At 47.8% G+C, this 27563-nt stretch overlaps 2 protein-coding genes and 1 long non-coding RNA gene across 4 annotated transcripts; 2 read left to right on the top strand and 1 right to left on the bottom strand.

Annotated features, from left to right (window-relative positions):
* Positions 1 to 143: 143 nt before the first annotated feature.
* Positions 144 to 19753, top strand: ZER1 (zyg-11 related cell cycle regulator). 2 transcript variants are annotated; one of them, XM_054646583.2, is made up of 16 exons: positions 144 to 795; positions 4592 to 4855; positions 5662 to 5812; positions 6000 to 6436; positions 7339 to 7515; positions 8603 to 8717; positions 9175 to 9321; positions 9549 to 9722; positions 10297 to 10512; positions 11160 to 11201; positions 11540 to 11659; positions 12103 to 12218; positions 12330 to 12518; positions 13451 to 13548; positions 13826 to 13928; positions 14897 to 19753. In XM_054646583.2, the coding sequence occupies exons 2-16, from the start codon at positions 4698 to 4700 to the stop codon at positions 14952 to 14954; spliced, it is 2301 nt and encodes a 766-aa protein (XP_054502558.1). In that variant the 5' UTR covers positions 144 to 795; positions 4592 to 4697; the 3' UTR covers positions 14955 to 19753. The 2 variants fall into 2 exon arrangements, with proteins under 2 accessions (XP_054502558.1, XP_054502559.1); XM_054646584.2 differs by lacking the exon at positions 11160 to 11201.
* LOC143695579 (uncharacterized) lies at positions 8889 to 10403 on the bottom strand. Its single transcript, XR_013184952.1, has 2 exons — positions 10266 to 10403; positions 8889 to 9809 (listed from the first exon to the last, which is right to left on the bottom strand). It is a non-coding gene; the product is annotated as an uncharacterized LOC143695579 (long non-coding RNA).
* A 1944-nt stretch (positions 19754 to 21697) lies between the features above and the next one.
* Positions 21698 to 27186, top strand: ZDHHC12 (zDHHC palmitoyltransferase 12). Its single transcript, XM_054646585.2, has 5 exons — positions 21698 to 21892; positions 22259 to 22395; positions 23300 to 23386; positions 24515 to 24681; positions 25169 to 27186. Exons 1-5 carry the CDS (start codon positions 21808 to 21810, stop codon positions 25476 to 25478), a joined length of 786 nt encoding a protein of 261 aa, XP_054502560.1. The 5' UTR covers positions 21698 to 21807; the 3' UTR covers positions 25479 to 27186.
* Positions 27187 to 27563: the final 377 nt, after the last annotated feature.

The raw sequence follows: 27563 nt of genomic DNA, 5'->3' as shown, positions 1-27563 counted from the left end.
CCCCGCCCCGCGCGCCCCAGGGCGCCTTTCCTGAGCGCCTGGCCCCGCCCCCTCCGGGCAAAGCCCCGCCCCTCTCAGTTCCGCCCATAGCACCAAGCCCCGCCCCCGCTGCTTCACAGGCCGGTAAGCCCCGCCCCCTGTCTTCCTCGGGGCGCTCCCGGAGCCCCGCGGGCCCGGTCCCTGCCCTGTCCCGGCTCCCCGCGCCCCTCGGCCTGCGGGACACGGCGTGGGTCCCTCCCCAGGCACCAAGCGCCAGGAGAGCCCCCGCGGGCTGGAGCAGCCGGTCCCCCGAGCACTGAGGAGACACGCGGGGTGGTCGCGCTGTCCCGGGCACGTTGCGGCCCATGCCAATGGCAACCGTGAGCGGGGCTCGCGGGAATGGCCCCGCTCAGTGAGGAGGCGCGGCGGGACCTTGGCTCTGCGGCGACGGCAGCCGCAGCTCCTGAGCGAGGGACAGCCCGGGCTGCGCCGACCTGTCCCGGGGAGGCCCTGCCGGGACGCCGCGGCCAAGCTCTGCCCCGCGCGGTGACGTCAGCGCCTCCGCCGCGTGGCGTCACGGATCTGTGACGTCACTGAACGTCCCCGTCCCCGCCGGGTCCCCGCTGACCGAGCGTTCCGGCCGGGCCGGTGTTTCCGGGGAAGGACTCGCTGGCGCTTCCGGCGCGGGCGGAGGAAGTGACGGCGGGTTTGTTGACAGCGGAGGCTGCGGCGGGGGGAGCGGGCCCGAGCAGGACGCGGACCCCGGCCCGCCCCGGGGAGCCGGGACCAGCCGGGACCAGTCCCCCATGGCGCCAGGTGAGTACCGGTGCCCCCCTCCCCAGCCCGACCCGGGGCAACAGGCCTGCCCGCCCGGGCGAGGGGAGGAACCGCCGCCCCCGGCAGTGCCGGACGGTGCCCCCGGCGCAGTCCCCATCCCCTCCCCGTGACTGCCGGGAGCAGCCGGGCCCCGCCGGACGGGGTTCCGGCCCGCGGCAGCAGCTCCGGTGCTGCACGGCGAGGTGACCTCTGAGTGCCTCGGGGACGAGGGAGGGCTCGGGTTCGGGGCCAGCGCTGCCCGCGGGGTGCACAGACACCATCGCGGGCTGATGGAGCCTCAGCGCCCAGAGAGCCGTGACCAGAGACTCCGGGTAGGGTTCTTGGGCAGGTGATCTATGGAATGAAAATCCGTGATGAAATTTAATTCAGTGAGCTGAAGGAACATCTTTACTGCAGGCAGGTAAAGATCAACGCATTCCCCGACGAGTCCGAGCCGTCTCATTTAGGATGTCAGCCTGGCTGCCTTACAAGTTTGGGAGTTGCAGGCTTTGCTGGGACAGAGGAGAGTTCCATCTTCTCCTACTTCACTTTCCCTAGTGTCAGAAGGGATCGTGTTTCCCCACAGAGGCAGCAATGACCCATCAATTAATGAAATCACAGTGATTTACAGCTGCAGGATGCCAGCTAAAGTGACAGTGCAGTTTCCCTTCAGAGCATAACCTGTGCCAAACTCTGCATTTACATTACATTTGTAATTCTGAAGTCGCTGTAATCAGCTCATGTCAGTGCATATTGTTTGCCCTCTCCTTGGATGAGTCCCTGATGCTGGAACAGTCAGCTTTGCCAATCATTTTTGTAGCAACAGCGTAAACGTTGTGTGGTTGGCGTGGAGCCACGGTGAGTCAGGCTTGGCTTGGCTCCGGGCACTGCCTGGAGAGAGGCTGCGAGAGATGATGGGTCTGAAGTCCAAGGGAGAGGATATTGGCACTGGCAGCCCCAGGAGAGGTCCCCAGCCTCACGTGCCAGTGCAGCAGGTAATGCTGTAACAGTGCAGATCCAGCCTGGAAAGAAGCAATATTTGCAAAGAGCCTGGGGGGTCCTGGATGCTGGGGAGGGGGTAAGTAGAGCTGCCTGTGCTATTCCTGGTTTTGGGTCCGTGGATGGCAGGAGGGTGCTGTTACTGCACGTGTGCCCGTGGAAAGGGCTTTTGTGTCCCTGCTCCCAAGGCTCTGAGGAACTCAGCTCCTTAGTGCACTAAGATGGAAGCAAATCTGTCAGAGAAATAAATTGGAAAAAATACTGGCAGCTGAAGCTGGTCACTTTTCAGTTCTTGCTCTTGAATTTTCAGCATCTTTCATGCATTTGTCTTTACGAAAACCCACATGGCACCAGGCAGCTCATTACTGGAAAAGCACTGGGGGCAGTCACTAGGCAGCTTCATCCTGTGTGAAGCTTCCTGAGGAGAACAGTTAGACAAATGTTAATGATTTTCCAGCCTCTCCAGTTCTTTTCTTTTTGTCACACATGGAAGTTATGACTAGAGACAGTATTGATCAGGGCAGCTATTAGCATTTTTACTTCCCTCTCTGCTGCTGAGGTGTCATGTCTTCAGTCTAAGGAGGGAGAGGCCAGCTTGTGTTGTGTCCTGGAGAAAAGGTCACAGCAGCTGCTCAGATAGCTGTGATAAATCAGGAGAATGAAAGCTTTTCTTTGCTCCTATTTCAGTGGGACAGTTGAACTATTCTTGATATTAAACTTCTGCCTGGGATTGTGTTGGTGGATCACGGGGAGCTCAGAAGTTAAAAGGCAGCTGATTTCTTCAGGGCTGAGATCAACCAGCTGCATTGTGCTGGTCTCAGCAGAGAGGGAACAGAGGCTTGTCAGAGCCACAGGAAGGCAGTCCTTGCCCTCTGGTGCTCTGAGCTGCTTGGCCAAGTCCCAAGCACTGGCCGTTTCCAGCTGCACGTGACAATAGGTTGTCAATGGGAATTTGTTTTCGAGTTCTCTGGCCGTCGGTAGTAAACAGTGGAAGAACACTGACTGCAGGGACCTCCTGTCTGATGGCACAGGGGAACTGGTAGGGACAGCAGAACACGCTCCCCAGCTGGTTCAGATCTTCCTGTTGATCTTGCCTTTCTGGAAAGATTCTCTCCAGCAAGCTTCAGGCAAAATCTGCGAGAGGGACTTGTTCTGGAGGTGAGGCCGATTCATCTCCAAAGCAGACACAGGACAGCTTCCTCCCACCTTCATTCCCTTTGCCAGGACCTCCCAGCCATGGAGACAGTACTGTGCACTCAGTGGCACATTTCAGCCTTGACTTCTCACCTTAGTTAACTCCAAAGGTGAGAACTGTGGATTGTGGAGCTCCTCCTTTATCAAAGTGAAAACTCTCCATTTTTGTTGATTGGACCTCATGCACCTCAATGGAGCTATTGTGGCACTATTGAAAAGTCTCAGTTTTATGTTCTTGTAACCCCCTGTCAGCACTCAGTGACCAAAGGAGCAACTTCCTCCCTTAACATCATGATTGGAGAGAGTTTAAAGTATAATTTGTATGATTGCTGAAGTTTTGGGGTTTTTTGCCTCAGCATTACCTTTTAGAGTGATTAAGCTGAGGAACGGGAGTTAAGCTCTTCTTTCTTGTACTGATACCATAGGAGTGAAGGAAAGAGAGCAGCAGAGGCTTTAGAGAAGCAGAGAGATGGTGACACACAAGTGTCCTGCTGCGGGATAAAGATCAGAAACAGAATATGGTTCAGGACATTTTGCAACAACTTCTCCAACAATGGCTGCTCAGCTGTGGTGCAGAGAATAACAACTACCTCCAGAGCATCAGTGTTTTCAGGGCCAGCAGGGACGGACTTTTGATAAGATACAGGTTTTATATCAAAAATAAACATTTAAATGCAATTTTTCGTATCTGTGGAAATATTTAGAAAAGTTTAGGTTTGCTTGTAATGTGATTTGACCCTTTGAAAGTGAAATGTCACTGCTGGTCTTCAAGCTACCTTCTCTGATAGGTCCCTTGGGACCCCACTGAGCAAGTCTTGATACCAGAGCAGTCAGGTCATTTCAAATCTGAAAACAGAAATAGCTTCCCCCAGTTGTCTGCCTCACCCATCCTTTATCCTGTTCTAAAAATGAAGAAGGGCAAAAGCACTTTGCCTTTTTCCAGTTTAGTCACTCTTTGTGACAGATTTGGGGTGGTGAGGGTGAGCTGGATGTAGAGGTGTCCAGCACAGTCACAGCCTCGCCTTTACACTGCACTCAGGCGGATCCCAGACCACTCTGTGTTTCCCTCTGCCTTCTGATCCACTTCACGCTCTTGTTCAAGGATTTGCATGAAGCTTCTGGCTTGGCACTACAGAGAAACACTGAACTTGAAAATGAAACTTGACTTGGAATGTTGGCAAATAGAATGACAGGCAGGAGATGCAGGGCCACAGATCCCACCAGTGCCTTACAAAGGATTATGCTGACAGTAAATGTTCTGCTGGTTTATCCAACCCACCCTGAAGGAAACCAAGCAATGTGGCTTCTACCACTTCCCTTTCCAAGGGCCTTTGTCAGCCAGATAACCCTGCAATGAGGAAACATTTTGCTATGTAGCCTCATTTCCAAACACATCACACTAACTCATTCCCACAGTATCCCCTTGGAGTAGGAATATCAAGGAATTAAGGGAACACTGCCAGAGAGGCCAAACTGCTGCAGGTCCTTTTGAGGTCAGCAAGTGATGAGCTGTAAATACAATATCCTGCTGCTGTGACAGCTTTGTGGGACACTTGCAGTTGTGCCTTTCTCAATGCATCTTTTTTCCCTTCTCTGCTTATAGCTATCCTGATGGCCCCATAAATTCGTCCCAGGACTTCATCTGAGGGAAGGATCTCCTGCATCAAACACTTCCTTCTGCTCTTCCCCTTCCCATAATTTCCCTCAAGATGGCATCTGACAGTCCTGAGTCTCTGATGACCTTGTGCACTGATTACTGCCTTCGCAACCTGGAGGGGACTCTCTGCTACCTCCTGGACAACGAAACGCTGCGGCTCCACCCCGACATCTTCCTGCCAAGCGAGATCTGTGACAAGCTTGTCAATGAGTACGTTTCAGGCCTGGTTTGGGAAGAGCTGGGAGCTCAGAGAAGGGGGAGTATAGTTCTCCAGCTGATCATATGGGCAAATAAGGGTTTGCACGAACTTCAGAAGGAAGTGTTCCCTTTTGTACTGCTATCATTCTAATTTCTGTGGTAGTCACCCTTTCTAAGTTAGTCAGAGCTCAACGTGATGCTGTAAAAAGGGAAATGAAAAGAGTAAACCCAGAGTGAAACAGTCACTGCTTCTTCCTAGAATGTCAGTGAGCAACAAAGAAGCCTTCCCATTTCCTATCACTGAAGCATTACAACACTCTGTCCAAGCAGAGAAATTAGAGTCCAAAGTGCTAACAGATGTTAAATTTTAAGGCTGCTGCTCCCATAGTTTTACAAAGCAACTTGTTTCCAGGGATTTATGTAATTTGGCTGTCACAGTCTCTCTTGGCTGAACTTGTGCTCACAAAGTCTGGCAGAGAATTCTGGCCAGCTAATTTTCTGAAAAATGGGGGGGTAAAAAAATCAAATTACTAAGTTTAAACAGCTCGGGAAAAAATTCCTGGAGTCTGTGCTTGCCAGAATCCAGTTTGCTCACACACTGAGTCCTGCACAAATCTTTGCCCAAGATTTTCCTAGGGATCATTGGTTCTGTGCCATAAGAGGTGGGTGAGCTGCTTTGCCCCAAAGGCTGATCTGGGTGATACTGGGAGGGGGTGGGTTGGTGTGTGCTCACAACTCTCTCACACTTCCTTGTCACCAGTGCAGGTTCCAGAGCTGTGGCTGAGCCTGTGCTGTGCTAACACCATTGCCCCACACAGGTACGTGGAGCTGGTGAAGACAGACAGCATCTTTGAACCCCATGAAAGCTTCTTCACCCTCTTCTCAGACCCACGGAGCACCAGGCTAGCTCGGATCCACCTGCGGGAACACATTGTGCAGGACCAGGACCTGGAGGCCATCAGGAAGCAGGTAGGGTTGCTTGGACTAACCTCAGCTTCTTCCTTCTCAGCTCCCAAAGCCACTGTTGGAAATGGCATAGGACACTGGTCAAGTTGGGTGATAAATGATTTCAGGCTGTCCCAGTGGGAGGTGTGGGGCAAACAGGGTGGGCACTTTACCTGTGAAATATCTCTAACCTTGATTTCCCTTTTTTCAGGATCTTATTGAGCTCTACCTGACTAACTGTGAGAAGCTGACAGCCAAGAGCCTGCAAACCTTGGTGAGCTTCAGCCACACACTGATCTCCCTGAGCCTCTTTGGCTGCAGCAATATCTTCTACGAGGAGGAGAACCCTGGGGGCTGTGAGGACGACTGCCTGGTGAACCCCACCCGCCAGGTCTTGGTCAAGGACTTCACTTTTGAAGGTTTCAGCCGCCTGCGCATCCTGAACCTGGGCCGGCTGATCGAGGGGGTGAACGTGGAGACGCTGCTGCGGCCCCTGGCCTCTCTCGCAGCTCTCGACCTCTCTGGGATCCAGCTGAATGATGTGGCATTCCTGACCCAGTGGAAGGACAGTCTGGTTTCCTTAGTGCTTTACAACATGGACCTTTCAGAGGAGCACATCCAAGTGATTGCACAGCTTCGCAAGCTCAGGTCAGCAGATCTGTTCTTCCTTCTTTATCCTTCTCTAGCTCATAGGGAAAGGTCTTTCAGGAATGGTCTTCTTGCCTGCTGTCAGAGAGGCACTCACTGCTGGGCTCAGCTTACAAACCTTCCTGTGAACAGGCTCACTGATTGTACTCGTCACTGTACATATCTGACACGTCTAACAGCAGCCTGAATTTTGCTTGTAAGAAGGCACCACTTAGCAGAAACTTCCCATTGGAAAAACAAAAAACAACTTATATGTGACCCCATCACCCCACTTGGTGTGCAACAGGTAGAAGACCCTTTTGTGAGTGGGATGTTTGCTCCAGTCTTTGGTATGAGCCAGCAAAGTCTCTCTGTCCTGTAAAGAACCCCACTTGCACACAATGCTGGTCAGTTTGTCCCACCACTCTCTTAGCAGCAAGATTTCCTCAAAGGTTAAGCATTTAAATACCTGAAAGAAATCAGGATAATGTAATAGCCTGGGGTGGAAAAATTATAAGATGGGGGAAGCTGACAACACCCTGTGCAACTTAATTTGTGGGATAAGGCAAGATACGTTTCTGGGAATGCACAGATCTTCTGGTGCATCTAAATCTCCAGGTAGAAATGCTCAGGTGGCTGCTGTGATGGAGGTTGGAAAAGGCAGTTTCTGAGCCTGGAGCAATTTCCTTTGTGATGTGTGGGCTAGATGATTCACTGTGGTCCATTCCAAGTAGCCCTCTACCAAATACCTGTGTGCTTTGGTTAGACACAGGGCCAGCTGCTGCTGCCAGAACCTACAGAACCACATTCCTGTATCTTGGGAAGGAAATAATGGTAAATAATAATCACACTTGGCTCTGGCAGGGAGGGAGAAGCCCCAGCTAATGCTTTCCAGGCTGTGAGATGCTCTCTCTCTCTTGCAGGCACCTGGATATCTCCCGAGACCATCTGTCCAGTTATTACAAGTTCAAGCTGACCCGGCGGGTTCTAAACTTGTTTGTGGAGAACCTGGTGAACCTCACTTCACTTGACATCTCAGGGCACACCATGCTGGAGAACTGCACTATCCCCAGCATGGAGGAGAAGATGGGCCAGACAAGGTAAGCAAACAGCAGTTACTGAGGTCTGCTTGGATGGATAGATCAGTCAAAGATGAACTAAGAACAATTCCCTCTTCTGAGTTCCCAAATTCTGTAGGTCTAATCAGTACTAAAAAGCAGGATACAACTCTTGCCAGGTTCCCCTGACAGTAGAGACTAGTGTGAGAATCAGCTGTGATTGCTGTATGCAACACAAGTAAGGACTTGTAAGAGTAATAAAGAATTCATTCCATCTGCCTGCCATGCATATCTGAAGCATTTCAGTTCTTTTCCCCACACACATTCTCCCAGGGATCTTCTGCTGGATTTTTTTCTGAAAAGACTCCAAAGCCCGTTACACATTTCCTACACAGAATACTCTTATCCTTGTGGAAATCCAGGCTCTTCTGACAGAACATTTATACACTGAGTCAATACATCAGCACTCATAGGAAGGCTGTGTGTTTTAGGAATCTAAAGGAAAACCTTGGAATCTAAAGGCCTGTTTTAGATTTGACCTGAATACTGGGCAGATATTTGGAAATCCTGGTGCCCCTCAGCAGAGGCAGACCTAGAGGTCTGGTTTTCCACATCAGCCAAGAGCTCTGCCCTCCTATTAAGCACTTGCTGAACAGAATCAAAAAAGTGAGACAGTACTGGCTCCTTTCACCAGAGCTGGTGAAAACGCACTGGCTCTTGGTCAATAAGGAACATGGCAGCCAAAACAGTGTTCTTGCATGCTAACAGAAACAGACTTCGCATGTTTATCACATTACACATGCATTGGACAAGTGAAATCTACAGCCCTTTAAGAGGAAATTTTCACTCCAACTAATGAATTTCCGGGACAGATTTTACCTGGGAAAGCTGCATCCTGTCTGCAGTAATTCTTGCTGCTGGTTCCATTCAGCATGTTCACCTTCCACTCAGGATCACCTGGGATGAATATTTAGAGTTATGTTCATAAGCAGCTGCCTGGTATAAAATGAAATGTAGCTTTGAAGCAGTACAGTCAGAGTGAATGGAGGGCTGGCAGCCATCTCTGTGGCAGGAGACACCTGAAGAAACATGGTACCAACATGAGCAATCTCTTGTGTTTTCACCCCAGCATTGAGCCAGCAAAGAGCAGCATTGCTCCTTTCCGGGGTCTGAAACGACCGCTGCAGTTCTTGGGCCTTTTTGAAACATCCCTCTGCCGCCTGACCCATATTCCAGCCTACAAGGTAAGGAGGCTGCAGGAATATTGGCAGTAGGAACTTGTTAGAAGTTGAAAGAACATGAGAACCCTGGCTGCCAGAAGGGTGGAGTTCTTTGGATCTTGGGTGTGACAGCTGAGCTCTGATCTTTCAATAACTACTTCATGATGCAAGAAAACTGCCAGAAAGCAAGACCTGTACCCCACATAGTTTTTATAAGGATTGAAAAACGTTGGAGGAAAGCATGGAGAAATCATCCTTCCTGGAGGATGTCTGTGACTACAGAAAAGGATTTAAGACAGTAGGAGTCCTATTTTCAAATAGCACCCTCCTGCCCCAAGTGACTCAACCTCTGTCTCATCCTGGGCTGAATCTACTCTCAGGGCAGAGGGAAGGTATACCCTTTGACCTTCCAGAGTTTCCTTGCATGTTGGTTTTCCTCCTTCATAATTTCTTCCCTGACTCTTTTTGCTCTTCCATGCAGGTGAGTGGAGACAAGAACGAAGAGCAAGTCCTGAATGCCATCGAGGCTTACACCGAGCACCGGCCAGAAATCACCTCCCGGGCCATCAACCTGCTTTTCGACATTGCCCGCATCGAGCGCTGCAGCCAGCTGCTGAGAGCCCTCCAGGTAAGCCTTGGCCTCACCCTGGGAAGGGGAATTTTGCACTCCCAGTCTTTTCTTCCACCCAGGCCATTCCAGATGAAGTTCCAGTAGCGCGGTGGAACTGGGTACCTTCATTTCCTAAGCACGTTCCTGCAATGCCTGGACCACGCTTTCCTTGTGGGCTTCTAACAGTCACTCCAAGAATCAGCAGCAAGTCTGTGGCACTGAAGCTCTGTGTTGTTTCTCTGCAGCTGGTGATCACAGCCCTCAAGTGCCACAAGGATGACAAAAACATCCAGGTGACGGGCAGCGCCGCGCTGTTCTACCTGACCAACTCCGAGTACCGCATGGAGCAGAGCGTGAAGCTGCGGCGCCAGGTCATCCAGGTGGTGCTCAATGGCATGGAGTCCTACCAGGAGGTCACAGTAAGAGCCCAGGCATCTTTGGTTCCCACTGTCCTCTTTCCCTGTATCAATTCTTTAGCCTGGTGTCAGCATTTGGGTTTCCTCTGCCTGCAGGGAGTTAAACAAGGCAGAGAAGTTACTGCCTGCCCATGTCTGCTCCTGGTCTCCACTCAGCAATGGGGATTACATGCAGGGTGCTCCTTTTTATCCATGAACAGTGGTCAAAGCATGTGTATGACACACAGATACCCAGCACTGACTGTGGGGTGAAATTGTTGTGTGGGTAAAGGGCATGTTGAAAACAGAAAGAAACATCTCAAATCTCTGTACTGGAAGTCAGCTGTGTAGAGAGCCAATAGACAGTGAGGAACTGGCTTGGAAAGCAATGGGCCCTGGATAATTGGGTGGCCTTGTGAGACTGGAGTGATGGTCATGGAGCATGGCTAAAGCACAGCACAAGATCAGAGAACAGAAATCTCAGTAGTTGTAGTCAGGCAAGAAGATGCTTTGAGTACCAAGCAGCAAGGAAGCATGACATGGTGGGGTGTGTGCTTTTGTAGCCACCTGGCCCAGTGTTTGCTTCCTTTTGCCCCAGGTGCAGCGGAACTGCTGCCTGACACTGTGTAACTTCAGCATTCCCGAGGAGCTGGAGTTCCAGTACCGCCGAGTGAACGAGCTCCTGCTCAACATCCTCAACCAGAGCCGGCAGGACGAGTCCATCCAGCGCATCGCTGTGCACCTCTGCAACGCCCTGGTCTGCCAGGTGGACAACGACCACAAAGAAGCTGTGGGCAAGATGGGGTTTGTCATGGTTGGTATGGTCCCAAGGTGTCTGCTTATCCCTAACCCAGGCCAGGACAATTCCCTTACAGCTGTCCATCAAATGCCTCCAGCCATGATCCAACCTCGCAGTATCACAGAAGGGAACCAGTGTCCCAGCAACGTTGAGTTCTCCTGGAACCCACCCCTTTACCTGCTTAGCAGCACTGGAGGTTATGATCTCAGAGACAGGCTGGTGTGAGGGCAGGAAAGCACTGTAACCTAAAACCTGACCTCACCAAATGAGGTTATTCCTAGATCTGGTACCACCTTGTGACTGTCTCCTTCTGCTTCTCCCCAAGTTTGCATCAATTTCCCAACTCAACCCCTATCCCCCACCTTTTCCAAGAACTGCAAAGGCTGTTGCTTTGGTGCAGTTATAGCACATCCCAGACCTTGTCATACAGCTCAAAACTGAGTCAACTGCAAATTCAACAGCTCAGGGACTGTGGCATATTTCAGCTTTGTGAATACTTACAGCTTGGAACATGACCCACTGGTTTAGAGAAAGATATATCAAGTAGGTTCTCTACAAAAGATCAAATTTGGCCATAACTGTTGTGATACTGCAGGGCTGATTAAGTTTTAGGTCCATGATTTTTGAACTGTTTCTCACTCTTCCTCTTTCTTTGCCCACAGACAATGCTAAAGTTGATTCAGAAGAAGTTGGCTGATAAAACAGTGAGTGTTTCTCAAAGAAAAACATATACATGGAGTATTTTCTCTTCCATCTGACTTAGGCATGGAAATCAGCCCAGAGTGCCAACTCAGCTTCTCTAACAAACACAAGACATCTCAGCTGATGCTGCAGAATTTCTTGTTCCAGGGTGAGGGCAGGGGAATGTGACAGGGAGGCAAAAATGTTAAACAAAAAACCCACTTACTGACAAGTGGAAAGTGAACAACAAGGTTTTCTTACCTCTGAAGTCATCTAGGGTGATGCCAGAGAGGAAACAGGTGATTGGTTTGCACTAGGCTCCTGCATTAGCAAAGCTCTGATTCTGTCCTTTTCCCTATAGTGTGATCAGGTGATGGAGTTCTCCTGGAGTGCCCTCTGGAACATCACTGATGAGACCCCAGATAACTGTGAGATGTTCCTTAACTACAGTGGCATGAAACTGTTCTTGGAGTGCTTGAAAGTAAGTGTCTGATTGTCTCTGGAGAGATGCTGACAGGAGCAGTGGAGATGCAGGTGCCTGGGCAGGATCCCTGGCTCTGCTCCTCTCCAAGCATTACTTCCTACACTTCACAAATAAGAAAGAAAAAGCTTGTGTAAGTTCTTCTTTCTCACATCATTCCACCCAGCCAGTAGAACAGAGAAACTGATAGTGAACACATCTTCCCCTTTGCCCATCTTTGCTCAGCCCCCTCAAGCAGAGCAGCAGTGAACAGTGGGCCTTGTTTTGATCCTCCCTTTTCACACATACCTTCAGCACCATTTGGCACCTGCCAAGGGGCCATTGCTGACTACCCAAAAATACTGAGCTTTTCTAGATGTGCTGTACAGCCTTTTCCCAGGGTTGCTTGTTGTCAGCATCACCAGAGTCCTACCTGTGTATAATCCTGTTCCTTGCCTGGCCAGGAGTTCCCAGAGAAACAGGAGCTGCACCGCAACATGCTGGGCCTCCTGGGCAATGTGGCAGAGGTGAAGGAGCTCCGGCCACAGCTCATGACCTCCCAGTTCATCAGTGTGTTCAGGTGAGTGCCTGGATGGTCACCAGCTGGGTGATCATCTTCTCCTGAAACACCTGGAGACTTGTGAATCTTTACTGCATCAGCAGCTCTAAGTGATCTCTTCTGTCTTGGCAGCAACCTGCTGGAGAGCAAAGCTGATGGGATTGAGGTGTCATATAATGCCTGTGGAGTGCTCTCCCATATCATGTTTGATGGTTTAGAGGCCTGGGGGATCTGTGAGCCTCACAGAGAAGAAGTTGTGAAGAGGATGTGGGCAGCCATCCAGAGCTGGGATATCAACTCCAGGAGAAATATCAATTACAGGTGAGCAGTGGAAAAGATTGGCCCACTCACATGGGAGCCAGAATTGTCAGAGGAAGGAAACACCAACAGAGAGAAAGGAAGAGAGAGCCTAGCATGGAGGCTCTGTTCAGAGTGAAGGAGAAACATCTTCAGGGACATATTCTTTAGTGAGGATTTTACATCTTCCTTTGAAACATGTTACATAAGATGCTGAAATTAGACACCTTACCTGACAATTCCTATGCGAGAAGTTTGGCAGCCCAGCAGAATTTCTCCTGCAAGTTTCTGCTGAAATTGAGTAGTCCAGGAAAATCATGGTCTGTCTGAGACTGCCTAAGCATTTTCTTCTGATACTGCTGTCCTTTGCAATCTGTCCTTTTAAGTCTGTTTGCTTCCCAAAGCCACATGCTTTCACTCTTCTCTGGGGCACAGGTACCAGAAATCCCTTCAAAGGTTAATACAACTGCTGGAATCCTCTAAACCCCTTCCTGTTAGAGGTTATCAGGTACTCAGAATTCCTTAGTGCTTGGCAAGGTTCCAGAACTGGCATTCCAGTGCCTGTTTACAGTATGGACAGGATAGTATTGTTGTTAGAAGAAACACAGGAACCCTTGCACGTGTGCAGCCAGCTTTGCCCGGGTATAGTTTGGTTTTGTCTCTCCTCCAACTGATCAGTACTGCTGGATTTCAGCTCTTGTGAGGAAATGCCTAATGGAGATGGAAATCAATTCCTGGGCTCAGTTGCCTTCATTGCAGCTATTTCTCTGAGCAGTGTTTCTGTGCTGAAGTGGTGGGGGCTGTAATCCTGCCAGCACTGCCCTGAAATGCCAATGGATTTACTGCTGTGGTATCTATGAGCAGATCCCTTGCTGTATTGTATTGCTGTGAGTGGCAAAGGTGTCGAAAGAAATAGCTCTTGGATTTTTAACAACTTCTGTAATATTTCTGTGCAGGTCATTTGAACCAATCCTTCGACTTCTTCCACAAGGGATCTCCCCAGTCAGCCAGCACTGGGCCACCTGGGCGCTCTATAACCTGGTCTCTGTCTACCGTAAGTTCTCTGTTTGAAATCATATTCCCTGCACTGTAGAAGTTGAGGGGGTGAACCTGAGGCTGTCAGCAGCAAAGGTCTTGCAAGATAAACTATGTAGGTAGAGAAAACCTTTGAATCATGCAGGAATGTCCAGGCAGCACAGTCAAATAAAGCTAATTAGACTTGGTGTGTAGGAAATTCCTTCACTGTTTTGATCCTTCTCCTTCCCCTCCTGCCACTCTTTGTACACTGTTGTGAGGGTTCACAAGGACCTGATTTATTCTTTTCTCTGCAGCTGACAAGTACTGCCCACTGCTGATCAAAGAAGGTGGGATTCCTCTCCTGAAGGACATGATTAAAATGGCCTCAGCACGACAAGAGACCAAGGAAATGGCCCGGTAGGACACCAGTGCACATCACAAACTCTCAGTTTAGCCTTAGTTTAGTTTTTAATTCTTCCACTAAAGTGAGGTTACCAAAGCAAGGCCTGTAGTGATGTGTACGAGAGGTATGAATTGAATACAGGAGAAGCAGAGGAAAAAGAGGATGAAAACAGAATACTAGAGAGATGTTATAGGTGGGCAGTACACACAGATCATTACCAGGCAACTGGCTTGTAGACTGGCTTGTTGAGCAAGGGAGCCACATGGCTAATTGCAGTTCTTAGGCCAGTAGTCTCCAGTTATCACTTTTCCCTGTACTTGGGTGGGCTGCCTGTCTTCAGAATCATACTGGTCTGTCACTGAACTGCCAACTGTACAGTTAAAATGAGAGCATTTTTCAGAAGGTAGAGTCCATCACCCTTGCAGTGACACCTTTCTTTGGAGTCATCCTTTCAGAGCTGTAAAAGCCAGCTGATCATTGGCAAAGTGAGAGCTGTAATTTCATACCTGCAGGATGAATAGAAGAGAGAGGTAGAGATCTAGGAATACATACCTGGTGAGTGGGCAGCAGGTGTTCCCACAGCTGAGGGTTCCTAGATTCTGGAGGGTACTGGAGCCTGCAGAAGACAGTCACAGTTACACACAGTGTGTGGGATGGGACAGGTGACAGCACAGTGAAGGACAAACATTTGTATTAATGTATTTCCTGGTGGGATTTCAAGGCATCTGAGGTTTTGGGTGTGGGGGTAATGAATGAATGGTCACAACTGGATCTGGATATGCATTACCATAACTTGACATTCCAAACTGGGAGCTGCTTTTGTGGAGTTTACTGGTTTTGACACAGTTTGTGTCTCAGAGACAAACAGGACACTGTTAACACAGAAATCAACTCTGGGACAGGTCTTACCTTACTGTCCCACAGCTGAGGTGCAATAAGCTTTAAACTAAACCCTCTCTCCTTGTCCTTGTTTTATCCATAGGAAAGTTATAGAGCACTGCAGTAACTTTAAGGAGGAGAACATGGACACTTCCAGATAGAGGCAATCACCCAATGCCTCTTGCCAGCACTGTATCCAGCTTCTCTCTAACTCACTGTACATAGGGAGGACTCTTTCTTACCAACTCGCCCGTTGGAAGGAAACTTTATGTGTGTGTGTGAGACCCTCAGTAGATGAAGGTGAATAGGGGAGGGGGGAGGGACTTTTTGCACAACAAAATGCTTTCCTTAACTTAGTGGACTTTTTTGTTATGAAGTTTCAGGTTGAAGTTCTGTGTGTATGATTTCTGTATAAAAAGAAAACAAAAAACAAAGACAATTACATTATGTATCTTTTAACCATTTATTTTAGACCACACAGAGAGCCTCAAATGACCATGAGCTTGAAGACCTAGTTGTGTGATCACTAGTGTGACGTTTATTTCCCACTTTTTAGAAAATTTCCTTTTGCTGTACTGCATGAGGTCCTGTGATGTCTGCAAGAACACCAGTCCTAAATCAGCACTGGCTGCTCAGTGGGGCAGTGATGAGTTATTTATTTGGTTAGAAAGGCTGGGGGACACAATACCAGAGAGATAGACCAAAAGAACTTTTTAAAAAATAAGTTTTAGTGAGGCTTAGAAATGGAGAAACTAGAGAAGACCTTTCAAGCTAATTCACTCCCTTAAGGGCTTTTTAATAGAAGACTCACATTAATGGAAGCATAATTCTATGTGGGTCATTTGGAAGTAAGACTTCCCCAATAAAGTCAAGAGGTCTGTTTTGTCCCCATTGGCAGTACCATTGTCCCCATTGGTGGGATCTGCCAGCCCACCCAGCCTCAGAAGGTCAGGGATGATCAGTAGAACCAGTTATACCTTCTTGGCTCGAAGGGAGCCTGTGCAACAAGGCACAAGGTTTGTTCACAAAGGGCTACACATCTTCATTCCAGTCCTTCACCACCTTTTTTAGTAGTGTTCTGTTTTGTAGGGAAGGGCTACAAAGCCAGAGTATTTCCCTCTGCATACTATACTCTGCTAGGCCCTAGTCCTGAGCAGCTGTACCCCCCTTGTGCAAGTCCCAGGAGGGGACTGGAGCTGTTCTGCCCTTCCTCAGTCAATGTCATCACAAGCTGTGCCCAGTCACATCATAATCTCCCTTCCCAGGAAGCTCACAGCAGCACAACTGCTGGAATTGGAGGTGGGGAGTCTCCAGGCACCCTCTGAAGGGCAGTCCTGGGAAATAGCACCTTTTGTTCCACCCCAACATCTTCTCCCTGTTCTCAGAAGCAGAAGGCCCTATTGCTATTGACTCCCAGAAGCACTTACCAGTGCAGTCCCAGTCCCATCAGCAGCATTACTCCAGTCTGTGTGACACAGGTGACAGGAGAGTCCCACTGAGCTGGTCTTCACCTGTGACACTCCAGACCTATAATGGCTCAAGAAGGTGAAGGCCAAGGTTTGCCTCACAGCCAGGCACTCAACAGCACAGTTGTCTGTGTCATAGCCCACTGCTCATCACAGTTCTTTGACAAATCTTCCCTTAGAAGGGACTCAGAAAAGCTGTTGTGCCTGGTAGAAGGAAGATGAGCCCCTGGCCATGCAAGCTGGGACATTTCAGGCCTCAGAGCACAGTAACTCGCTGCTCTCTTTCCTTGTACACTTCGCTCTCAGATTTGAGTCGCTGCTATGAGGCTCTGCTAATGCTCAGAGTTCATGTTGTCCTTGTGAGCACGTTAGAGATGGATCCTTGATCCACAAACTGACACTTTAACTGACAGAACACAACTGCCTGGAGAGGTTTACTTTTACTGCCAATACGGTGTTATTCATTGTCTTTTTTTTTTCTTTTTAACCATACGTCAATTTGTTTTGGTATTGTGAGATCTGTACTTTTTTCTTTTAAGTATTTTTCAAACTTATATATATTTTTGTGTCACTTTTAAATTGTTTTCATAAGATTGCAAAACTTGACAAATTATACTTTTTTGCAGTCATTTGAAATGTATTTTTCTCTTATTCCTGTTTCCCAAGAATTTGTGTCCCTATGAGCTTATTTCAAGATCTGTTTTCTGTGTAACATTTGCTAATCTTCCTTCTAGATGCAAAACTAAGAGGGGCTGCAAATACAGCCTTGGTTGTTAAGGGAGTCAGGCTTTGCTCTTTAACTCCCCATTTAGTGCTACTGTCCTTGGGAAGTTGTTTCACATGGCAGTACCACCCACCACATCTGCTTCCCTTCCAATGCCCATGTAGTGAAAGCTCCTGTCACTAAAATCTTGAACCTACTGACAAAAAGCACTCAAGATTCTGACCGTGTTGGCAAGATGGGAGTAGAGCAGAAGGGGACAGATGACAGATGTGAGGTTTCAGAAAGCCTTGTCCCAGAAAGCAGCTGCCACACTGGGGAGACAGTGGAGCTCCCATCTCAGCTGGAGCAGATCCCAGCCTCTCACTGCAATCCAAGCCCAGCAGTTGAGCTCTACTCTGAGACTTTGGCACAACTACATCAAGGCTAATGACAACCAATGGTTTGGTTTTATCTGCCTTGAGACCCCAAAGGTTTGGGTTTTCCAAACCAGTGCTTCCACGAGTTGAGCAGTTTCTGGAGTCTCACCTGCTGCATCACAAACTAACAAGATCCACACTGCATCAAAGCTGTTTCACACTGCAGAGGTAACCTCTGCTCACAGACCTTCAGCAAGCTGTACCTCAGCCCAAACCAGGATAAAAAGATTTCAATTTCCCAGCAATAAGGAGATGAATGGAAGCAGGCTAGGCTGACAGAAAAGCTCAGCTTGCTGAAATCTGTCACCATTCCCAGGTAAAGAGGGAACTCTTAACTGGGCAATTGCAGAAAGCCTCACATTAGATTTTGAGTCAGGCCACCAGCAAGGTAAATGCCTCAGGCAGCACATGAAAAGGAATAACATCCCTATTAGAGTAACATGAGCTTTGCCTACAAGCTTCAGTGTCTTCAAGATTTTGTGAGCTGAAAAATAACATTTTCTCTTCAGTAAGGATCAAAGAGTAAAAAGTATCCTTTGAGCACCAGAGCACGATCCAACAGTTCCAGTAATTGAAAGTCTGAAACCAGTTTGGGCTTCATTTTCCCTAATTGAAACAACAGGCATAATGCATAACCTGAAAACTGGTTTTGGTGGCAAGGATTTAACTGGTGCCATAGATTCAGAGCTGAGGACAGAACAGGAGAGTTGCCTGCAGACATCACATCAATGTTCTGCAAAGGAAGGGAGGGCAAAGTGGCAGATTTTTAATGAAGATTTAATGTAAAAAGGGAAGTTGGATACCCTGAAATGCTTGACTGCTCCAAGGATACCTCTCAGGCCTTCCAGCTTTGCTGGATCAAAGGAACAAGCCAAGAAACTTCAGCTCCACACAAAATCATACAGCCAGTGACCAGCCCTGCTCAGAAAACCAGAATGGGGTTCTATTTTTCAAATGAAAATCCAGCTGTAGAGAAGTTCACAGCATGTAAGGATATTGCAGAGGGGCTTCTTGTGCTCAGTAGCTGTTGGCCCACTCAGACTCTTCATGTTTTCACTACTACATTTCCTTTAATATTCCAAAGCTTGGCGAGCAGAGCACGAACACAACTCAGTAGCTCCCTGCAGAAACTGTGCCAACCAAGGAACCCTCTACCTGAACTGTGTGTGGTTTCCTCCCTGGCTGGAGGCTGCCCTGTCCTCCAGTGGCCCTTGTCAGTGACCCTGCAGTGCCAGGTGTCCATATTCTCTGGAGCAGATAAGAGCAAATTGGTGAGCAACTTCCCACCAGTGCTTCCATTTCACAAAATCTGTGGGAGGAATTGCTCATGAGGATTGGCATCTACTTGGATGATGTTTAACACTCAGAAGCACCAGACTTTCTCATCTAGACCAAGCCAAGAAAGTTTAGCACTGATATTTGTGGCAATCAGAACACTGCAGATAATTCATCTGCACCATGGCTGCTGTTTCCCTACACCTTCCTACTGAAATTATCCTCTTCAGCACTGAATCCTACCCACCTTGTCACCTTGGCTGGGCTTCTGCTGCTGTCACTCTGGTCTCTGCAAAAGATAAGTGGGAAGACAAGCCTTGGAGCTGTGAGTCAATTCCCTCTCATTACCTGAAGGAGGCAATTAATTAGCAGTAGGGCAAGAGCTAGAGGGCACTGCAGTCAGGCACTACCCATAGAAAAGACATTTCCTTGAGACTGTTTAGGGAGGAGTCTGCCACAGCTCAGGTGTTGGAGGACAGCTTGTGCTGGAAAAAGAGAATTAAAAGTGGGAAAACAGCTGGTCTCCACGACAACCATGTATGTGGATGAAGCACAGAGGGCAACAGTCATCAGGAATAGATGAAAAGCAACACGAGGGCTGAAGGAGAAGAGAGCACTTAAGGAATGAGGGAGATACTCTGCTGAACTGAAACACTTCTGCTTTAGCAGACTGTTTTGATTTCATGTAATTGTCACTGATCCTCTCTGTAGCTCTTTCCTTGTTTTAAAAAAAGTTTCTAAGCTAATTAAATATGTAATTCCTTGTTTTGCAATGAAAATACCCTCAATTATAATGAGCAAGCATCTCCTTTTACTCTGTCCATGGACCTGCCTGATGCTGAGGCTTGGTTCAAATGTTTGTACCTGGTGAAACTGAGCAAAAAAATCAAAATGCACAACTGTTGCTTCCTTACAATTCTGAATGAATTAACTTTTCCGTTGTATCCGTTGGATACCCGCTGTGTATTAAACCTAGTGCTCAAGAGTGTCTTCTTCCTTTGTTCTATGAATGTGGTTTATTTAGGTACATTATTGGTCCATTGGCTGTCATATATTTAATTAAAAATGAAAGGAACTGCCACGTGTTGATGATGCTGTTCAGTGCCTTTGCCTTTCATCACTCCAAAAGACACAATACTGCTTGTCAACAGAAGAAAGCAGTGGAGGACGAGAGCATTGTTAGGAAGTTGTGTGAGAGGAGAAAAAAATCAGGACAATATTTGAGTGTCCAGATTGCTCTGAACTCTGTGATGCATCTGCAGTTCACACTCCACAGCCTGGGCTTTGGAAGGGGCAGGATCTGAGCACTTAGGAAAAGCCAATCTGCTTTAAGGCCAGCCTGACTTTCTTCTTAAGGCCCTGGTCCTGGAAGGGCTCAGTGCCAGTTAATTCAGTGGTCACTGAATTCACTGTGAAGCCTGTAAAGGAGCAAGGTGAACAGGATGGGAGGAGCATTTGTATGAAAGTGAACTGCCTCTGAAAACATGCTGTGCTCTAAGAGTCCAGAGAGATACCTTACCCTTCCTGCAGCATGGCATTCCAAGCTGGGATGCCATAGGAACCAAGGTTCTCCTCAGAAACTTTCTAGTAGAGACCTTCTGTAACTGAGCCTAATTTCAACCAGTCACTGAGGCTGAAACCCTTGACACAAGAGATAAGCCCTGATCTCTGCAAGACAGGTTTCAAAGCTGAAGGAGAAGATAAAAAGAGTAACATGCACCAAATTATTTTAATCGCAAAGAGAGTGAGAATACATTCCTTAGGACAGATTATTCTAGAACATCAAAATGTTTCTACTTTCAAGTGGATAATATTATTACTACTCAAATTGCTTTCATTAAGCTTTAAAATTTACACCTCTCTGTGAAGAAGGAAAGACACTACCCACCTTCTTCTGAGCACCAGTAAAGCCTGAGGTGTCTGAGAGAAGAGAGCTGTAGGCTTTGTATTTACCTAGAATTAAAAAAAAAAGAAAAAAAAAAAAAGAGTTTGAATGATTGCTGGAAATTTAGTTGACAATTCTTACTAACATTTCAACCCAGCTGTCTCAGGTAAACCATTTAAGTGACCCACACAACCAGGTGCTTTCCTGGCATCAGCACTAACTCATATGAAGAAACTGAAATAACCAATTTGCGGGCAAACAATACCAAGGAATCCACTACCAGGTGTTGGATGGTAAATTTATAAAGAATATTGTATTTCTTCCCAAATTTTTATTGGGAAAGAAGGTAACAAAAGCAGCAAGGTTAAAACTGAAAGGAGTTAAAGAGAAAGCACTGATTTTGGAACTTTTACAGATCTGTGATAACATTCATCCCCCTTAGACACTCAAAGTGTAAATATATTATGTGCTACAGTCACCTTGGTGGGTTTTTTTATTGTTAGCGAGAGACAAAAATCAAAGGTGCAATTCAAGGTGCATCTCAGGTGCAATTCAAATGCTTTTACACACCTGCTTCCCTCGGCAGCCCTCGGGAGGGTTCAATTACCTCACCCTGCCAGGAGTCTCTTGACTGCAGCCATCTCAACCACATCCTATCCCTCCTCGAGTTATGACAGACATTCTCCAGGCTCTGTTTGGTTAATGGGCTGCTTCCAGCCAGAAGCCTCTCCGCGCTTCTTCCCGGGGGTTGGAAACCAACACATGGAATAACCACGTTAGCAAGGGCAGGATTAACGCACAGCAGCGCCTCGGGAACCGCCTCGAGGAGCCCTTGAACGGCACCTGCTGCCCGAGCCTTCCCCAGCTCCGTACACCCAGCAGCCCCGGTGTAACAGAGGTTCTCAACAGTTTGCCCAGCCCTGCGCTCCAGAGCCCGGGGTGAGGGCGGGAGGACACGCGGGAAGGGCTCAGGGGAAACACATTCCTCAAGGAAAGGCCTCGCAGGGCACAACAACGCCGGGGCGGTGTGGGGGACAAAAGGAGCCAGGGACCCCGGTGGTTGCCTAGTCCGAGCCAGCAGAACCCGGGCCCTCGCTGGGAGTGGAGCCAGTCCAACAGCCCAGCGGAGCCTCCCCCGCAGGGCTGGGCCGCCCTGGCCCCGCCTCGGGGCGCTGCCCGTGTCCCGTCCGGCGCTGCCCGGAGGCCTTCCGGGCCGGCGGAGCCCCGGAGCCGGTGAAACCGGGGGGCATGGGCCCCACGGGGCGCTGGGTGCGGGCGGCGCACACGGCCCTCAGCGCGGCCCTGGCGCTCGGGCTCCTCCTGCACCGCACGGGTGAGGCGGGGCCCGGCCGGGCTGCGGGGAGGGGGCGGCCGGAGCCGGGCCGGGGCCGCTCCGCCCCCGGGGGCAGGCGGAGGACGGGGATGGCGGGCGGAGGACACGGGGATGGCGGGCGGAGGACGGGGATGGATCTTGGCCGGGCCGTGCGGCCCCCGCAGGACACGGGCGATCTGCGCCCGACCGCGGCCCGGGGGTGCCCCGAGGGCGGGGGGTTCTGGGGAGCCCCTTCTCAGCCTCTCCGCCTGGTCTCTCCCCATTTCCTCTTCTTAGATTCAGGACCCATTTGTTGAGGCTAGAGAGAAAAATTCAGGAGGCTTCACAAGGAGCTGCTGCTCTCTGTCTTTTATGGGTACCTTTCAGATCTGCAAAAGCAAGAGGAGCGCGGGGAGCTGCTTCAGCCGCTGATCTTCGTTTTGCTGGTTCTATGCTCGATCCTGCTGTACTTCAAGGTGTCTCTCATGGATCCGGGTTTTGTTAAGCCTGAAGAGGAAGTGAAGGTAGAGCCCTTTATGAATAGAACAAAGTGGAGTAGCTGTAAAGTCTATAGGCTTTTCTGCTTTTTCCACTCTGATAGATAAGAACAATCTGAAACAGTTTCTGTTGTGTTGGCATGAAGGACACATGCACAGACCGTTGAAGATGAGGACAGACTGTTGTCTCACACTGGTATTTGGTAACAGCAATAGGGTTTACAAGCTTTAAATGTGCCTTTCACTACATAACTGAGCCATTTGAGCTCAAGTCCTCTCCTAGAGCAGAGGCTGCAGTGCCCTGTGGAATGTGTATACGACCTATTTTACAATAACCACTGCTAAGTGGTACAAGTGCAACAAAAGCCCCAAATTGAAGGGCAGGCTTGGCAGACAGTGCTCTCTGCAGCTCTATTTATTGAACTCTTTATGGATTTGTTGCCCTCTCAGAGGACACATCCACAAACAAGTTACAGTGAAATAAATGGAGATGCAAAGTTTCAGTAACTGCTAGTCTGCTCAAGGTTCACTGCCTTATAGACTGTAGGACAAAAGCATTATCAATCTTAGTCATCCATCATTAATGTCAGTGTTGGCTGTGTATGACTAATTAGCACTGCTCATACCAAAAAGACACTCTTGTGTTTAGAAGTGAAGTCTAACCTTGTTTTTGTCCCAGACTGTATCTTGTCCACAGTTATTTCTGCCTCTCTGCAAACATTCTTTGGAGGGTTACAGTAACCTGTTCTCTCTCACTGTACCATAACTGTCTGCAGATTCTGTAGGTATTCTAATGAATTATTTTGTCCTAATGATAGAGATAGCAAACACTGTGTAACTGTTAAGTAAAAGTATGCAGCAATACAGCTCAGTCATGCCTAGACAGGAACCCAAGAACCCTCCTCAGTCCCTTCCTTTCTCTTTTTTGTAGGAAGGTGAAGATAAAGGACAAGGTGTGGTGATCCCTCAGCTTCCAGGTGACATTAAGCTGCGGCGCTGTGGTTACTGCCTGGTGAAGGTGGGCATCCAGAACATGCTGGAAGAGGAAGGGATGAGTGATTTGAAAGCTTATATTGTTCTTCAGCTGCTGTTGGTGGTCTGTAATTGCTGCTCAGAGGAGGCTGGGCACACTGGATAGCTACACAAGTCGTAGTGATGGACACTGGCACACAGGCCAGTTTTCCAAGGCTGAAACAAGTCCCTGCTGGCTTATAGAGACAATAATCTTTTTTTTTTGCCATGAGAAAATTGTATTCCACATTCTTATTGCCATGTCAGCCAGACCTTGCAGTACTGTCAAAGAAGTGATTTTGAAAATACCTTGATAGTCAGAAAGGCAGCTGAGTGGGAACTGCTCATTGTTGTGAACTTGTTCAGGGCCTTAAAACAACAAAACATTGGCCCGAATGGTAAAAGACAGCATGAAGGAGAAATTGCAGCAATGAAATTAGCTCTTAAAACAGTTTGCCTAAGCCTAGAAAGGCTTGTTTTCAGAGTGATCCTTATCAGTTTAATGAAATTAAGCATTACCCCAGCTCCCATAAATTCCCACAGAGTATCAACCAAGAGGAATGAGCTTATTGCAAGAAGAAAAGCTGGCAAAGCATTTATACACTGCAGGGGACAAATCCTAGGAAGCACTGCTTTTCTCAGCCAGGTCTTTCACCTTCTCTGTGCCTGGTAATTGGGCTGTTTTCTGTGCAAGTGTCTTGTACTCACATGGAGGCACTTCTCTGTACATCCCCAAAAAGCAGCACATCCCTGCCCACTCTATTTGGTAGTAGTGGTTCTAGTTTTTCCCCTCAGTACTCTGGCTCATGCTTTCCTGACTACACTGATTGGCTTTGTCTCCCTCCTTGTCACGCTGGACTTCCTATAATAGGTGGATAATAATGAAAATGCGTAGATAGGAGGAGTGTGGGATAATCACTTGATTTGAATGCCACCCATTTGGGTCTTGACCAGGAGAATCACAGTCCCTTTGATTTGTCTTAGCAATGTTGATGTGCTGTTGTCTCACAAGCGTTTTAGGGACAATATTGTGGGGAAAGACAGATTTAAATGATGTTCTCTTCTACCAAATGGGAGTGGGACAGCCATGAACTATAGCCAGTGAGTTTTTTCTTTTCCTGGTTGTGTTTTGCAGCAACCCATGCGAGCCAAGCACTGCCAGCAGTGCCAGCACTGCGTGCGGCGCTACGACCATCACTGCCCCTGGCTTGAGAACTGTGTAGGAGAAAGGAATCACCCCCTCTTCATAGTTTACCTGAGTGTGCAGCTTGTGGTTCTGCTGTGGGGAGGCCATGTTGCTTGGTAAGGCTGGGAGATGGCTTTTGGACCTGAGATTGCTGAAAGCTGTAGTGCTCCTTGGGCTGGCATAGAACATAGACTGGCTCTGGATCTTCACCCTCTTTTGCATCCTGGAGCTCCCTAATCTTGAGCAGTCTCTGGTAATTTAGGTTTCATTGTTCATTTTGTTTCAGTCCCTGTAACACAATCTTTGTTTACACATTCAAGTGCTGGAAACTCCAAGAGGGTTCCAGCTGTTCAGGAGAGGAGTTAACCCAGGGTGACTGTGTCTCACAGCTGTCAGGGAAACAGAATCTTCTAAACTTAGCTTCCAATCCCTGTGGTGCAGTCTCTTAGGACTTCATAGTATATTAACTCTCTGTAGTCAAGGATTATTTGTTGAGCAGCTCATTAGTTATGAATCAAACTTAAATGTGTCATCAGGTTTGCTTACTTTATGAAACTAGTTCTGCTTTTTTAACTACAGATTTATTTCTGTTTGAATTGAAAGGTCAGGCCTCTACTTTGAACAATCCCGGGAGTGGCTGCAGCACAACATTTTCCTCCTTGTGTCCTTCCTCCTGATACTCATATTCACCATTGTGGTCCTACTGCTGCTTGTTTCCCACCTGTACCTGATCTCATGCAACACCACGACCTGGGAGTTCATGTCCCACCACCGCATCTCCTACCTGCGGCAGTCTGAGCTGGAGAACCCCTTTGACCAAGGGATAATCCTCAATCTCTGGAGATTCTTCTGTTCACGCCACCTCACTGCATGGGAGAACATCTATTTTCACAAGAATAGTGAGCCTGTCTAGTCCCAGTGTGCCAGCACACCTGGCAGGCTGCTGGGTAAAACTTTGCTAATGCAATGGCTGCTGTTTCCTTGCACTGAACTTTAACACACTGTGGACTATGCAACCTGCACCACAACCTGTTCACCTGCAAAGTACATTTCAGGGATAGTCAGGGTTATTTTTATATATAAACAGCACTGTTAAAGGCAAAGAATACAGCTCTGAGAAGGAAAAAAGCCAGCAGAGCTGATTTCCAGACTTAGCAAGGTATCCCTATAAATTTATTTCCTTTTGTTAAGTGCATCGACGTCTCTCCAGAAGAAATGCAAGATTTGTGTGACTATTTGTGTTCACTTCTTTTCTCCAAGGTCTCCCTTGCCTTTTGCTACTAGGGAACAGCAGCAATTACAGATAAAACCAGCCAGGATCAGTGTAATTCCTGTGGCCTTTTTTCAGCCAAGTTCTGACTGTGAGAACTGCAGTGCCTTTTGGCAGTAGCATCAGGCATGTAAGAGAAATATTTGAGTAAATATTTAGAGAGCCAAAAGCAAATTTTATTTTGTCCACATGCCTCAACTTGATGCTTTCCATGAAGACTTAAGGCTTAATACTGTTAATGTGCATAAGAAAGAGCTGTAAGACATCCAGTTAATCTTATGAGATAATTAACCTGTATTTTGTGATGCCCTGAGCAGCTTCCTCACAGCTTTTTAAGTTGATGATGCTGCTAACAATTCACTGTTTTGAATCAAGTCAGTGAAGAATGATACCATCACTTTCCTTTGGACAGAAAAGTAATCCTTGGCTACTGAGTTATTTCTGCAGATAACATTGTGCTCAGGCCTTTGCTGCAGGGAGAGAAGCAGGAGCAGAGGTGGGTGCCTCATGCCTAAAGTAACACTGCTGGTAAAACTACTACTACCTCAACTCACTAGTGATATTTTAATAAAATAATACAATTTCAATGCAAGAGAAAAGCTGCCAGGTCCTGAGATGAGAGATGCTGACAGCTTTCAGGACAGCAGCAAGAGGATCTGTTTTCTATTGAAATAAAAGGTCATACTTCAGATTTCCATGGGGAACTGAAAGGAAGTTTGGGATGACTGATCTTAGCTTTAAAACAAAAAAAGGGCTGTGGTGTGAATTTTAGTCCTGACCCTTTTCTGTTAAAACAAAAACAAACAAAACAAGAAAAACCACCACAAGAAAATATTAGCTAAAATTGTCTTGTGCCTTAATTGTCTTGGCTCAGGAATTAACACCAACTCAGAAGCACTCAGGGTTTAAAGTTGATGAACACTCATGAAAAAATAGTGTAGTTACTAATACAGCACAACAGTCCAAAAGCAATTTAAATGCAGCAAAAGATCCCTTTTTGACCAGCTCCAGGTTTGTAATCTGTGCAGAGTCTGCTTTGTTCAGGGTAGAAGCTTTATCAGAGGGATATCAGAATGCTAAGGATTGTTTTTGTAAAGAAGTGTACACCATTCAGAAGTATTCTGCAGGTTGCTTGTGTTGCTGTGGCACCTGCTAACATGTGGATCATCTGTCACACTGCAATTCCTGGTTCTTCAGGTATCAGTCAAGTGAAAGTTTATCAGCAGGTACAACAGCTCAAAGCAGTTTTGCTCTGTCTGGTATTTCTTTAAAATACACCTGGGTATTAATTTACCATTTTTTTTACTCAACCATAAATTATAAAATAAAATATTAAATATGCATTTTTAAATTGTCTGTGACTCTTTCTTTGAACCCAAGTTCTAGACTTCACCTATGCTAACAATCCACTGTGCTACCTCCCACTGCACAGTGGCCTTGAACTAAAGCCACAAAATACACCACAGAGGCCAACAGCAACTGCCACTCCAACAAGAGTGAGGAAAATGTGTATTCTGCTCTAAACAGGCCAGTGCACTGCCAGGGTGAGCAGGAGGTTGAAAGGATCTTTGTACAGGGGAATTTTCAGAAGCAGCTATACTTGGCTCTGAAAATAGGAAATCTAGGCTGAGTGTGAAATATCCCTGGTTTGCACAAACAGAGCTCTTACCTCACTGAATCCTGAAGCACTGGGACCTGCCTTGGCTTAACAATTCCCTAGATCCTTGT

Source organism: Agelaius phoeniceus, chromosome 21, assembly GCF_051311805.1.
Source record: "Agelaius phoeniceus isolate bAgePho1 chromosome 21, bAgePho1.hap1, whole genome shotgun sequence".
Classification (NCBI taxonomy): domain Eukaryota; kingdom Metazoa; phylum Chordata; class Aves; order Passeriformes; family Icteridae; genus Agelaius; species Agelaius phoeniceus.
Note: the sequence above shows the minus strand (reverse complement) of the source record. Positions and strands in the feature narration are given on the sequence as shown.